The sequence below is a fragment of the Meriones unguiculatus genome (assembly GCF_030254825.1).
Source record: "Meriones unguiculatus strain TT.TT164.6M chromosome Y unlocalized genomic scaffold, Bangor_MerUng_6.1 ChrY_unordered_Scaffold_35, whole genome shotgun sequence".
In the NCBI taxonomy this organism is placed as follows: Eukaryota; Metazoa; Chordata; class Mammalia; order Rodentia; family Muridae; genus Meriones; species Meriones unguiculatus.
Genome location: NW_026843712.1, coordinates 187,732 through 203,390, shown reverse-complemented (window position 1 = coordinate 203,390; position 15,659 = coordinate 187,732). Strand labels below are relative to the sequence as shown.

The following is a 15,659-nucleotide window of genomic DNA, read 5'->3' as shown; positions in this document are numbered from 1 at the left end:
AGAGAATCCCCTTTGCAGAAAGCTGGTTTTTCCTGAAGGATGTCTTCTCAGCTTTTTGGGTATAGTCCCTGGATGGCTGGCATTTTTTCAGGAGTTGCTGCTGCTCACCTCAGGGATATAGACCTGAGTGGTAACTGTGATCTTTATTAGTCGAGAGGGTTCTCCTCTCACCCACGGATGTTTCTGGGTTTCTTGTTGTAAATTTAATGATCAGCTGCTGTGACCCAGTTGGACATCAGGCGAGTAGCAACTGTTTGTGCCTGTGTCTGGAGCACAGCTGAGTGCTGGCGCCTCAGCCCCACTAGTCTGCTAGACTTTTTCTAGGGAAGGATTGGGCGATTTAAGTCAGTGCATGTTCCTTCCTTCCCTGTGGATTCTCTGGAGACACGGACTCCCAGTGTCTTTTTTTGCCCTGGTGCATACTGCTCAGTGTCCACCAGCTGGCTGGCCGCAGAAACTGCCTGTGTCTGGAGCACAGCTGAGTGATGGCTGCTCAGTCTCTGCCAGCTGTCTGGTGTGCAGAACCTGCCTGTGTCTGCCTTTCCGGCCTTTGGAAGCCTGGGTGCCTCCCTAAGCTGAGTAATTTTTCCGGGGACCTTTTCAGGTTGGGGGTGTCGGCTGAGTACTCTGATATCAGACCAGCGGTTTCCCTCCCTGTGTGTTTGTACCAGACAGTGAAACTCATTCACTGGTGCCCTGGTGCCCACGGTTCTATCTCAGGCGGCAAATCAGGCGCTCAGGCAGAGCTCTGTGCCAGAGCCTGGGTCCCCAGCTCTGGTTCTGGGCTGGCTCCTGGGGTGCCCGTGGAACCTGAGTCTTTTCCAGGGGATATCTGGGTGACCTAAGATCTGTCCCAATCGTTTCCTGTACTGTGGGGTTATCTCTCAACTGAAAATTCCAGTCTCTGATTGTGTGGCGTGCACGGTTCAGTCTGGGACCGTGACCAGAGACACTGGCTTGTGGCTCTGGGCTGGGGCTGGGGCTGGCGGCCAGCAGCCAAGTGTCTGGTGGAGCTGAGATTTTTTCCGTGGTTTAGCCGGGTGAGTTAAAAGCTGATTGAATCCCCCACTGTGGGGTATCCTCTCACCTTGGAAACACAATGACTGTGTCTTATGGCCGCGAGTTCTGATTGCTGGTCACTGTGCTGATCCTGCTGTTGCTGCTCAGAACGAGAGTCCTCCCGGCGCCGCCATCTTGCCCCTCCTCCTCGGCTCTCCAATTTTTGTTAATTTACTTTTGTTACATTTCATTTATTTGTGTGGATGGGTCAGGGTATGTGCCATGGTATATGTAAAAGTCAGAGTACAAACGGCAAATTTCATCAGTTGTTTTTCTCCTGGGTATTGAACTCAGGTCATTAGGTGTGGTAGCAATTTTGGGGGTTTTGTTTCTTTGGTTGGTTGGCAGGTAGGCAGGCTGACTGGCTGGCTGGCTGGCTGGTAGGTAGGTTGGTTGGTTTTTTTTTTTTAAGACAGGGTTTCTCTGTGTATCTGTGTAGCCTTGGCTGTCCTACATTTGCTTATAGACCAGGCTGGCCTCAAACTCAGAGATCTGCTTGCCTCTGCCACCCTCAATACTAGGATTAAAAATCCACCTCACCCAGCTAGGTAGCAGATACTTTTATGCTCTGAGCCAACAGTGGGCACAGGCCTTCTATTAAAGGTAGGAAATGAACTTGCTTCTATTATTGTTTCTTCCTGTTCTCCCTCCTTCCCTCTTTCCTTCCTTATATTCTTATTCTTTTCTGCCTGCATTGCTTCCTTCCTTTCCCTGTAACCAACACAGTAAACAACCTCTTACCAACTGTGTGTGTTCCTATTATCTCAATCCCTTCCACCCCATCCTGGCTTTTTGTGCTCTCCTGTTTGCTCTCCTTTTCCTCCTTCCCCCTCCCACCCATGGTGATGACCACATGGCATGGCCAAGTTGTGGCTTTCCTTCAGTTCTCAGCTAAAGCCCCATCCTTCTGAAAGTCTTTGATCATGCTCCTAAGGTAAAGGTAAGTTCGGTGTTCCCAAGGTCCCTGTGGCCCTTTATTCTTTCCCTGTCATACCTAGTCCTCTTTCCCATTTACTTATCCATCCCATATATTCCTCAGCGACCAAAACTCTATTCAAGCAAGAAATCAGTCTCAGACATAATTTTTTAGATTTTTTTTGTCTGTTTTGTTTTTCCATTTTTTATATTTTTATTTTATTTTTTTATTAATTACACTTTATTGACTTTGTATCCCCCCACACTTGTTTTGTATTTTTATTTATTTTGTTTTGTTTTTCAAGACAGGGTTTCTCTGTATGTTCTGGAACTTGCTTTGTATACCAGGCTGGTCTGGAACCAAGATCTGCCTGCCTCTGCCTCCTGAGTGCTGAGATCAAAGGTATGCACCACTACTCACAAAGGTTGCCCAGCTCACAACCAGCTTTCTGATGTTGGTTCCAGGGATCACACTTGGGTCCTCAGGCTTATTTTCCCACTGAGCCATCTCACTACCTACTGGTGTTTACTTTCAAGATTTAACCATGTTGGTACAAAAAATTCTGGGTCTGTTCATTTTGAAAATAAGCTTAATATTAGCCTTTTTAAAATTTTTTATTTAACTTTTATTAATTACATTTTATTCATTTTAAGCTCCTCCGTCCTCCCCTCCCGATCCCATCCTCCATCCCCTTTCTGCATGCATGCCACTCCCCAAGTCCACTGATAGGGGAGGTCCTCCTCTCCTTCTTTCTGATCTTAGTCTATCAGTTCTCATCAGAAGTAACTGCATTGCCATCTTCTGTGGCCTGGTAAGGCTGCTCCTCCCTCAGATAGAGGTGATCAAAGAGCAGGCCAATCAGATTATGTCAGAGGCAGTCCCTCTTCCCATTACTATGTAACCCACTTGGACACTGAACTGCCATGGGCTGCATTTGTGCAGGGGTTCTAGGTTATCTCCATGAATAGTCCTTGGTTGGAGTATGAGTCTCAGGAAGTTCCCTGTATGCAATTTTTTTTTTGTTCTGTTGCTCTCCTTATGGAGTTTCTGTCCTCTCCAGCTCTTACTATTTCCCACTTCTTATATAAAATTCCATTCACTCTGCCTGCCAGTTGGCCATCAGGCTCAGTATCTGCTTTGATAATCTGCAGGGCAGAGGCTTTCAGAGGCCCTCTGTGGCAGGTTCCTAGGTTGTTTCTTGTTTTCTTCTTCTGATGTCCATCCTCTTTGCCTTTCAGGATGGGGATTGAGAGTTTTAGTTAAGGTCCTCTCTCTTGCTTAGTTTCTTTAGATGTACAGAATTTAGTGGGTTTATCCTATATTATATAACTATATGAGTATGTACCTTATATACCATGTGTGTCTTTTTGCTTCTGGGACAACTCACACAGGATGATACTTTCCAAGTCCCACCATTTACCTGCAAATTTCATGATTTCCTTATTTTTCATTGCTGAGTAATACTCCATTGTATAGATATACCACAATTTCTGCATCCTTTCTTCAGTTGAGGGGAATCTGGGCTGTTTTCAGCTTCTGGCTCTTACAAATAAAGCTGCTACAAACATGTTTGAGCAAATGTCCTTTTTGTGTACTTGAGCCTCTTTTGGATATATGCCTAGGAGTGGTATAGCTGGATCTTGAGGAAGCGCTATTCCTAGTTGTCTGAGAAAGCGCCAGATTGATTTCCAGAGTGGTAGTACAAGTTTACATTCCCACCAGCAGTGGAGAAGGAAACTCTCCAGCATGTGTTGTCACTTGAGTTTTTCATCTTGGCCATTCTCATGGGTGTAAGGTGAAATCTCAGGGTCATTTTGATTTGCAATTCCCTAATGGCTAGTGAGGTTGAGCATTTCTTTAAATGCTTCTCTGCCATTCGATATTCCTCTACAGAGAGTTCTCGGTTTAGCTCTGTTCCCCATTTTTAATTGGATTACTTGGTGTGCTGCTTTTCAGCTTCTTTAGTTCTTTATATATACTGGATATGAGTCCTCTGTCAGATAAAGGGTTGGTGAAGATTCTTTCCCAATCTGTAGGCAGTCGCTTTGTTTTGATGACAGTGTCCTTTGCTTTACAGAAGCTTTTCAGTTTCACGAGGTCCCATTTATCGATTGTTGCTCTTAGAGCCTGTGCTGTTGCTGTTGGTTCTGTTCAGGAAGTTTTCTCCTGTACCAATGAGTTCTAGGGTATTCCCCAGTTATTTTTCTAGCCGATTTAATGTGTCTGGTTTTATGTTGAGGTCTTTGATCCACTTGGACTTCAGTTTTGTGCAGGGTGATAAGTATGGATCTATTTGCATTTTTCTACATGTAGACAACCTGTTGGACCAGCACCATTTGTTGAAGGTGCTATCTTTTTTCCATTGTATGGTTTTGGCATCTTTGTCAAAGATCAGGTGTCCATAACTGTGTGGGTTTATTTCTGGGTCTTCTGTTTAATTCCATTGATCCACCATTCTGTTTCTATGCCAGTACCATGCAGTTTTTATAAACTGTTGCTCTATAGTACAGCTTAATATCAGGGATGGAGATACCTCCAGAAGATCTTTTATTGTAGAGGATTGTTTTAGCAATTCTGGGTTTCTTGTTATTCCATACAAAGTTGAGAATTTTTCTTTCCAGGTCTGTAAAGAATTGTGTTGGCAATTTGATGGGAATTGCATTAAGTCTGTAGATTGCTTTTGGTAAGATGGCCATTTTTACTATGTTAATCCTGCCAAGCCCTGAGCATGGGAGATCTTTCCATGTTTTCATATCTTCTTCTAATTCTTTCTTCAGAGACTTGAAATTTTTTTCATACAAGTCTTTGACTTCCTTGGTTAGGGTTACTCCAAGGTACCTTATGTCATTTGTGGCTATTGTGAAGGGTGTTGTTTCCCTAATTTCTTTCTCAGCCCTTTTGTCTTTTTGTATACAGGTAGGCTACTGATTTTTTGGAGTTAATTTTGTATCCAGCCACTTTGCTGAAGGTGTTTATCAGCTGTAGGAGTTCCCTGGTAGAGTTTTTGGGGTCACTCATGTATGCTATCATATCATCTGCAAATAGTGATAATTTGACTTCTTCTTTTCCAATCTGTATCCCCTTGATCTCCTTCATCTGTCTTATTGCTCTAGCAAGGACTACCAGCACTATGTTGAAGAGATATGGAGAGAGTGGGCAGCCTTGTCTTGTCCCTGATTTTAGTGGGATTGCTTTAAGTTTCTCTTCGTTTAGTTTGATGTTGGCTGTAGGCTTGCTGTATATTGCCTTTACTATGTTTAGATATGTGCCTTGTATCCCTGATCTCTCCAATACTTTAAACATGAATGGATGTTGGATTTTGTCAAATGCTTTTTCAGCATGTAGGGAGATTATCCTTTTTATGTGTGTGACTCATCCTTTGTATTATTTCTAAAAACTGCCAAATATTCCTGGTAGTCATTTGAAGTATTTATATGTAGTAGGCAGTATCCTAAAGAAAAGAGAAAGTGGATGCCATTTCTCACCCCAGGGACATCATAACTGTCACAGTTGCATGGGTACTCTGTCTTGAAGAATATAGGAGGAGAGTTTTGTTGCCTTGCCAACTATCCTGTGTGGTTTTTTGGGAATGATGCTTGCATGTTTGCTGAATGAACATGATGAGCTATTGTCTCTTCATTTTCTTACTTCAGTAATATAGTTCATCTCTAATTTGTGTGATGATAGTCATTCTTTGGGGTTACCTTTTGGACTGTTTTGTAATCTCTCTTTTCTTTTTATTCTATATTGTAATCTAGACTTTCATTTGCCATTTAAAATCTGTTTTTCAGATTGTCTGAATATAATTATTATGACATTTATTCATTTCTTTTTGTGTATGCATCAATGTGCATGTATGCCATAGTGTCTGGGTGGAGACTGAGGACAATTTGCTAGAGTCAGTCTTCTTCTTCCACCTATGTATTCCCTGGGATTGAATTCAGGTCATTAGGCTTGGTGGCAAGTACCCTTACTTGTTAAACCAACTTGTTGGCCCTCATTTGACTGAATTTAGATGTTATTCAAGAAATAATTTGCTTGAAACAACTCTGGAGTATACTGTAGAAATTTAGTTGCTATAATTGTACTGTTCTACTATAACTGTCTTACTCTTTGGGTTTTGGGGGGTTGTTTTGGTTTTTTTCAAGACAGTCTCTCTCTGCTTTTTCTTTTTCTTTTTTTTTTCAATGCAGTTTATTCAGGAACCTTGAACAATCATCTGACCCTGGGGAAAACCAGCCCACAGCTTAAATAGCCTCTGGGTAGCCAACCCCAGCATGCCACATGGGCAATGCAGATAGGTCCACATACATGGAAGCAAGCCAGATCCTCAGCCTTAGCCAAATGTGGAGTTGTTTGTGACAGAGAGCACTCAACATTGGGAAGGTGGAAGGCAGAAACCAGCTCCATCTTTAAGGCGCGGCATTTCACAGCTCTCTACAGTTCCCCCTTTTTGTTTTAGACGCATCAGGCAAGAGTAGAGGTCTGATCTCTGATATTAGAAATAAATTGGGACTTTGTACCGATGTTCATTTAGGTGTCATCCACCCAAAGAGCATCAGACCCTTCCGATACCTTTTTCTCAGAGGCGGGACCTGGGGCATCAATCCGCATGCAACCAGACATGCTCTTCTCTGGGTCGAAAGCGGCTGACCCTGAGTGCAGTGCTTAGCCTCGCATCCTGAGCATAACATTTTAGCTTTTTATGGTATCCAACCATGCTTGGGGAGACTGTTCTGCTTCAATGGCTGTTAAGCCCTGAATGGTCATGGCTGCATTACGCTGTTGTGAGACTCTAATCTTGCATATATACCACAGGCAAACCAAGGAGACCAACACCAGAAGGCCTGCTCCCAGGCCTGCCCATTCCTTCAGATGATTCATGGCTGCAGCAATCCATGATGATAATCCTGTGGCTAGTCCTGCATCCACTCTGGTAGAATTTACTGTGATAATGGCCACTCTCAGCTGCTCCATCGTAGTATCAAATTCTCCAATCCAATTACCTAAAAGATAGCTAGACAATTGTTTAGACATATTTGCAGCACAGGGAAAATTCTCATGTTGTATGCTAGTGACTCAAAGTCCAGCATACTTTCATTGACAGCCAAGTTGAGCGATTTGCCATAGGGTATCAATTTGCTCCTGCACGAGGTCAATCCTCTGATTGAACACCATCAAGCCTCCTTTTAGTTGAGCATTAATTCCTTTTTGTACATCTAAGGCATGAGCTACATTGGCTAAAAGGTTATTCAGGGTCTGAGCAGTCTGCACAGTATGACTCCTGTCTAATGCCGTGGTGGTAGCTCCAACAGCCGCCAATGAGATGGCAGTAAAAATCGCAGCTGTAATTCCAAGATCCCTTTTCTGTCTGAAGAGACATAGCGTGAGGGGCATCAACGGGCACAGGCACCCAGTGAGGCATGCGAGTAATCAGCTAGTAAATTTACTAGCATTGCAGCATATATTGAACCACTCCTGCATACCTGGGATGAAGCCTACTTGGTCATGGTGGATGATATCTTTGATGTGTTCTTGTATTGGGTTTGTGAGTATTTTGTTGAGTATTTTTGCATCAATGTTCATAAGGGAGATTGGCCTGAAATTCTCTTTCTTTGTTGAGTCTTTGTGAGGTTTAGGTACCAAGGTGACTGTGGCTTCATAGAATGAGTTTGGTAATGTTCCTTCTGTTTCTATTTTGTCGAATAGTTTGAAGAGAATTGGTGTTAGCTCTTCTTTGAATGTCTGGTAGAATTCTGCGGTGAAACCATCAGGTCCTGGGCTTTTTTTGGATGGGAGACTTTTGATGACTGCTTCTATTTCCTTGGGGGATATAGGACTAGTTAGTTGATTTACCTGGTCCTGATTCAGCTTTGGTAAGTCAATTCGATCAAGAAAATTGTCCATTTTGTTTAGATTTTCAAATTTTGTGGCATATAGACTTTTGAAGTAAGTCCTAATGATTGCTTGGATTTCCTCAGTGTCTGTAGTTATGTCCCCCTTTTCATTTCTGATTTTGTTGATTTGGGTGGTGTCTCCCTGCCTTTTAGTTAGCTTGGCTAAGGGCTTGTCGATCTTGTTGATTTTCTCAAAGAACCAGCTCTTGGTTTCATTGATTCTTTGAATTGTTTTATTTGTTTCTAATTGATTGATTTCAGCCCTGAGTTTGATTATTTCTAGCCGTCTGCTCCTTCTTGGTGTGTCTGCTTCTTCTTTTTCTAGGATTTTTAAGTGAGCCATTAAGTTGCTTGAATGCGCTGTCTCAAATTTCTTCTTGAAGGCACTTAGTGCTATGAACTTTTCTCTTATCACTGCTTTCATTGTGTCCCACAAGTTTGGGTATGTTGTGTCTTCATTTTCATTGAGTTCTAGGAAGATTTTAATTTCTTTCCTTATTTCTTCCCTGACCCAGCTGTCTTATAGTAGCAAGTTGTTCAGTTTCCATGTATGTGTAGGCTTTTTGCTATTTCTGTTGTTACTGAGGTCCAGCTTTATTCCATGGTGATCAGACAGGATACAAGGGATTATTTCAATCTTCCTGTATTTGTTGAGGCTTGCTTTGTGACCAACTATGTGGTCTACTTTGGAGAAGGTTCCATGAGGTGCTGAGAAGAAGGTAAATTCTTTTGTGTTTGGGTGTAAGGTTCTATAAATGTCTGTTAGCTCCATTTGATTCATGACCTCTGTTAGAGATATTGTTTATTTAATTTCTGTTTGGTTGACCTGTCCTTTTTTGAGAGTGGGGTGTTGAAGTCTCCCACTATTAGTGTGTGGGGATCTATATGTGGTTTAAGTTTTATCAATGTTTCTTTTACAAATGTGGGTGCCCTTGTATTTGGGGCGTAGATGTTCAGGATTGTGATGTCTTCTTAGTGGAATTTTCCCTTGATGAGTATGAAGTGTTTTTCCCCATCTTTTTTGATCAATTTTGGTTGAAAGTCTATTTTATCAGATATTAGAATGGCTACTCCTGCTTGCTTCTTGCGTCCATTTGCTTGAAAAGCCGTCTTCCATCCCTTTACCCTCAGGTAATGTCTATCTTTGTGACTTAGGTGTGTTTCTTGTATACAACAGATTGCTGGGTTTTGTTTATGCATCCATTCTGTTAGTCTGTGTCTTTTTATTGGAGAATTAAGTCCATTGATATTGAGAGACAGTAATGACCAGTGGCTGTTAGATCCTTTGAATTTGATGTTGGCTGTGGTCATACGGTTGTGTGCTTGGTTGCTTTTTGTTTAACTGTAGTGGAGTTATTTATTTTCTGTGTTTTCTTGAATGTAGCTAGCTTTCTTGGGTTGTATTTTCCCTTCCAGTGTCTTCTGTAATGCTGGATTTGTTCGTAGGTATTGTTGAAATTTGTTTTTGTCATTGAATATCTTGTTTTCTCCGTCTATGAGGTCTGAGAGTTTTGTGGGGTATAGTAGCCTGGGCTGATATCTGTGTTCTCTTAGGGTCTGCATGATATCAGTCCAGGCCCTTCTGGCTTTCATAGTCTCTGTTGAAAAGTCAGGTGTGATTCTAATGGGTTTATATGTTACTTGGCCTTTTTCTCTTGCAGCTTTTAGTATTTTTTCTTTGTTCTGTATACTTACAGTTTTGATTATTATGTGGCGGGAGGATTTTCTTTTCTGGTCTAATATATTGGGTGTTCTATAGGCCTCTTGTATTCTTATTGGCCTCTCCTTTAAGTTGGGGAAATTTTCTTCAATGATTTTGTTGAAAATATTTTCTGGGCCTTGGTGCAGGGAATCTTCTTTTTCCTCTATTCCTATTATTCTTAGGTTTTGTCTTTTTATGTTGTCTTGAATTTCTTGGATGGTCTGTGTTAGGAATTTTTTAGATTTAACATTTTCTTTGACAGATACATCTATTTCTTCTATTGTATCTTCCACACCTGAGATTCTTACTTCCATTTCTTGTAGCCTATTGGTTATGCTAACCTCTGTAGTTCCTGCTTTCTTCCCTAAGTTCTTTCTCTCCACAATTCCTTCCATTTGTGTTTTTTTTAATTTTTCCAATTCTATCTTCAGGTCTTGAGCTATTTTGTTGGTTTCCTTCCCCTGTCTGACTGTATTTTCATGATTTTTCTGTCAATTCCTTCAGCTGTTTGTTTGAACAATCCACTGATTCTTTTATTTCATTCAGTGATTTAAGCATTTCCTCTCTAAAGGCCACATACTTTTTGGCTTCAGCTTCTTCTATTTTTTTCGTATTTTATTTGTTTCCTCTGTTATCAACTTCTTGAGCATAGATGTTAGGTCGTCTCCTTGAATTTCATTTATGCTGGGGTGTCTAGGGCTATTTGCCCCTGGATAACTGGGTTCTGGAGATGCCATAAAGCTCTGGCTTTTGTTGGTTGAACTTTTACGCTGTCCTCTACCCATTGGGTTATTTTAGTTGTTTGAATTTAGTTTCTGGTTGTTCCTGGACTGTTGTAGTGGAGAGAATCCCTTTGGCAGGAGGATGGTTTTTCTCCAAGGAAGCCTTCCCAGCTTTTTGGGTATGATCCCTGGATGTCTGGTGTTTTTCAGGAGTTGCTACAGCTCACCTCAGGCATAGACACCTGGGTGGTAACTATGGTCCTGATTAGTCAAGAGGGCTCTCCTCTCACCGGGAGAAGTCCTGGGGGCAGCTGCCCTCCTGCGTTTCTTGCTGTAAATTTAGTGATCAACTGTGGTAATCTGTGGCGGGTGAGTACTGCTCTGGTGTCTTGGGGCACTCAGTTCTGTCTGTTTGCAATCTGCAGTCTGCTAGACTTCCCCTAGGTGACCCCAGCAGCACGATTTCTTCCTTCTCTGTGGGGTCCTCTCCGGACAGGGGTTCCCAGTCCCTGTTGTACTGGGGCGCGCAGCTTGTCTGTACCGCTGAGCTGAGCGCAAAGCTCTCTGCACACGGCAGGAGCTCGGCTGTGATGGCGGCAGAGACCTTCTGGTGAAAGACTGGGTGATCTGTGATCAGACCCGCAACCCTGCTTCCCCGTGGGGTCCCCCGCGACTGGGACTCCCAGTCTCAGGTACCCTTGTGCCCACGGGTCAGCCTGGGAAAGTGGCTGGGACACGCCTGCTTGTGGCTCCAGCCCGGAGACCCAAAGCCTGCGTTACCCGGGATTTCTTCCGGGTTCTGGCTGGGTAGCCGTGAGTGGACCAGACCGATTCCCAAGCCGTGGGAGCCTCCCCTCACCTGGGAAACACGATCGATGTAGTTTCAGGGCCCCGAGTTCAGTCTCCTGATCTCTGCAGGGAAAGTGCTGTCCTGCTCCTCTGACGCGCTGTTTTCCTGGAGCTGCCATCTTGGCTCCGGCCTCTCTCTGCTTTTTCAAGACCGGTTTCTGTGTGTAGCCTTCGCTGTTCTGGACTAGCTTTGTAGACCAGGCTGGTCTCAAACTCTCATTGATCTGCCTGTCTCTGCCTCCCCACATGCTGAGATTACAGGTGTGTGCCATGCCCCCCCAGCTCTTTCTTATACTTTGCCATTTTATTATTTATGTAAGAACTTAACACTTAGTTCTAACTAAAAATTAATCATTTTCAGAGTTAAGAAACCTAGAGGCAGGAACTGAAGCAACTTACTTACTCCTCCTGACTTCCTCAGTTTGCTTTCTTTAACACTCCAGGACCACCTACCCAGGGATGACACTGCCCACAGTGCCCTGGGGCCTCTCAGATGAATCACTAATCCTGAAAATGGCCCAAAGGCTTACCTACAGACAAATCTGATGGAGGCATTTTTCTCAATTGAGACTTTCTCTTCTCAGATGATTGTAGCTGTATCAAGGAGACCAAAACCAAAGCAACATGGTCCTTAATCACAGAAACATGCCAAAATATCATTATCCTAGAATTGTTATGCCAGGTTCATGGGACCCTCAGAGACCACCAGGTGATGACACGATGTAATTGCAAGAGAGCTTTATTACAAGAGTGATCGAACTCGGGACCCAAGTCTCACTGGCACAGCAGTAGAGAAGTGGGACCCTGAGCTCTGAGTGAGCAGGGTTTTTAAAGGGAAAGTCTGTGAGCTTGGGGTTTCCATGGCAGCAAGCAGGGGGGCACAAGCCTTGGCATTACAGAATTGGGTGAAGTTTAGCAGGGTGGGTGACCTTTTCTGAGGCACATAATCACAATGGCTAAGGCATATAATCACAATGGCTATTTTTCTAAATCACATCTGAAACATTGGGGAGAATTTTCCCACCCAATTCTCAACCAATTCCCATTGATTATTGCCAGGGAGTTTGTCTCTATTTTTTATGAAGCATTTATTCTGTTATATTTCCTGAAGGCTGTTGCTAGGAGAGTTAACTTTGTTTTCTGCCAGGTGTACACTCTGTGATATTTCCTGGTACCTGAATTCATTTCCTAGTTAAGATCTTTATTTCAAAATGGAGTTATATTCAGGCTATCTTAAGCTCTTCAGAATCACTTCTGTAATGGGGCAAGGGGAAGGAAACAGGTAGAAAACTGGGCATGATAGTGTCACACCTTTTATTTTAGCACTTGGGAAGCAGAGGCAGAGTTTGAGGCCAGCCTGGTCTAAAGAACAAGGTCAGGACAGCTAGGGCTACACACAGAGAATCTGCCTCAAAACAACAACAACAACAACAACAAACAAACAACCAAGAAAAAAAAAAAAAGGAAAAACACACACACGAAAACCTAGAACTTAGGGTGGTTATTTTAGTTTGTTTTCCCTTGCTACTGATTCCATACACCATTTTAGAAATTCTACCTTTTATTGTTCTTTATGGTGGTAGTGCTGCTGGAGACAGAGTCTCTCATGTATTAGAGAGACTCTAATGCTTTCTATCATTGAGCTATACCTTGGTCTCTGTAACTTTTTAATTAGGGTGGGGTGCGAGCATGCATATGCCATAGTATGGCATCAGAAGACAACTTTATGGAGTTGGTTCTGTCCTTTCAGCCTTTTTATGGAAGTTCAAGTCACAGCCCCAAGCTGGTTGTAATTGGGCACACCTATAATAACAGCACCACTGGACAGGTAGGGACAGGGGTATCTTTGGAGCTTCCTTGCCAACCAGGCTAACCAATCAGTGAGTTCCGGTTTCTGTGAGAGACCCTGTCTCAAAAACTAAGGTGGAGAATGGCAACTCCTGGCCTCCACAGGCATGCATGTGCCCCTGCCCCCCCCCACACCAGATATACACATGTACACTCAAAAAGATATTCATGACAACCAAACTACTAGGTCTGGTGATCTGGCTCAGTGGGTAAAGGCACCTTTGCTGCCAAATCTGATGCCCTGAGTTCAATCCCTAGAGCCTACATGACAGAAAAGAGAATCCGTTCCTGCAAGTTATTCTCTAATATACACACACATGCTGCTCCACCCTTGGGACAATGGGTGAGAGGGAAAGACAGAGAAATTTAAAAAAAGACAAGAAGCTAATGTATGGATTGTTCGTTCTCCTCCCACCATCTTATTATGACTGTGCTGGCTCTGTTTAAGTTAAGCCTTAATAACTAACAGGATTTTATTGCAAAACAGAACATAAATACCATGTATCTTTGACAGAATTTTTAAATGTGAGTAACAAGAATTAGGAGGCAGGAGTGAGACCATGGGAGAAGCATAACAATTAATCACCTCATCACAACACACAACAGTCATTCAGTGCTGCTTAACATGAAGCAATGCAGTAAACACAGCTCCCATGATTTCTACCATCTTGTCATGCTTTCCCTGATTCGGTTCTGGTTTTCTAAGAGATGATCAGGCTGTGCAGCTCATGCCTCTATGTCCAGAATACTGAAATTTCAGGAACACACCTCCAGATCCAGCCTTCATTTTTTTTAATATTTCTATCATTAATCTGTATCCTTAGTGGTTTTTTTGTTTGTTTGTTTTTTCTGTAAGACTCTGGGAGTTGTATGTTACCGGGGAAGGCCTTTGAGTGAGGCATGGAGATCAGGATCAATGCAAACAGCAAGAGGTTTACTGAAACCAACATGTTGGGTTCTCCTGCTCTGTAAGGAGAGACAACACTGAGGAGCAAAAGCTTTGGGTTTTCATAGGCAACTTTGGAAATAACAGCAAGGCAACTTTTCATTGGTGGATATTTTGGGGTCTGGATACTTGCTTGGGACATTCCAGTATGGAGAGTTTCCAGTGTGTTCAGTATGTTAATCTGCCTGCTTTGCAGTTTCTCCAGGGACTGCCTGCCCCCACCTATGTCCTTGGGGTTTTTTCCACCAATTGTCTGTGTAGATGTTCCAAAGACTACCTGCATCTTTATCCTTAGGACTTTTCCAGCTGTCTGACTGTCTGTGAGGTTTGAATCCTGGGGTGGGGTTGGGGAGCAGAGGAAAGAGGGTGTACTCTGCACTTGGCAATTAGTGGAAAGTCCCCAGTTTTCTCAGTTTTCTTGGTTGTTCTCAAGCTAGATCTCTTCAGTTCGTTCGTTTGGTATATGTGTCTATTTTATTTTATTTTATTTTATTTTATTTTATTTTATTTTATTTTATTTTATTATTTTTTTGAGATAGGGTTGCTCTTTTACAGCCCTATCTTGCCCAGAACTTAATCAGTAAACCAAGCTGGCCTCAAACTCACAGAGATCAGCCTGCCTCTGCCTCCCAGGGACTGGGATCAATGATGTGTGCCTGGCTGTAGTTTTAATTTTTGTTAAATTCAATAATGTATTTTATTGAAACTATCTTATTTATGATCTGTCAGTGATGCTGCATTGGTACATATAGACAGATCCAGAACCATTCTCTCTATATGCCCAAACTGTTACTGTTGGATTTAAGAGTGATATGTTATCATCTTCCATATGCACGTGTGTTTGTGTACTGCTTGTATCAAAATCTGAGAGTACAATAAAAAATTCACTCTAAAAAAATAAGAGACAGAAAGTTTTATTGTGAGGAAGGAACCCTGACTTTTGACCTATATATTCCTCAACAGGATGAATACTCACTTTCACCAAGTGCCAAGGATTTTTCATCTAGAACCATCACCACTCACCACAACTCTAAATGATGTAAGGATTATAAACAGCCTTTCACCAAAATGCAATGCCTAAAACTGTCAGCATCCAGAAGTGAACTCAAGGGAGGCATGGTGGCTCAGGCCTATAATCTTGGCATTCAAGAGGCTAAGGCAGGAGGATAAGGAGATCAAGACCAGCCTGGGCTTTAACACTTGACTGGATTACAAATAAATAAAAGATGAGAACTTAGACTTCACTAAATCTTTGCATGAACCACTGCTATGTTCATAGAAACACAATCTGCCTGAATTATTCTCTGGATAATTCCATAGTCCCTGAAATAAAAGTCTTTCCATAAATGAAATTAACTGTGTATAGAAAAGTGAAAATTCATCTATGGAATCATATCCAGGAACTCTGAGGGGCACTCTCACTTCAGTCAAAGTGGTCTGGTACTAATCTCAGAATTAGCTGTAGAGACAACCTGCAATTTAACGGATGAACATTCTATGCTGTATGGAGATGGAAACCAGAGGGCTATGTATGGAGATGGAAACCGGAGGGCTACCAATCTACAAGCCTGGAATAGGGAAGGCCACAAAAGGCCTCTTTCTGGGCAGTATCCCAGAGAGAGACACCTTACTGAATGCAGACATTTGGCAACATCCAGAAAGCAGCCCATTGCTGCATGCTAGAACTGCCTCGGTGGCTCTGAAAATGAGATCCCTTTCT

General features: G+C 42.6%; 1 protein-coding gene across 1 annotated transcript in view; it reads left to right on the top strand.

Annotated features, from left to right (window-relative positions):
- LOC110541178 (eukaryotic translation initiation factor 2 subunit 3, Y-linked) overlaps positions 1-15,197 on the top strand; it is a 61,152-nt gene extending 45,955 nt beyond the window's left edge. Inside the window, exon 12 of the mRNA XM_060376855.1 lies at positions 14,903-15,197. Within this exon, the coding sequence (XP_060232838.1) occupies positions 14,903-15,020 (118 nt within the window). The 3' untranslated portion in view covers positions 15,021-15,197. The remainder of the gene's footprint in view (positions 1-14,902) is intronic.
- The last annotated feature ends 462 nt before the right edge of the window (positions 15,198-15,659 follow it).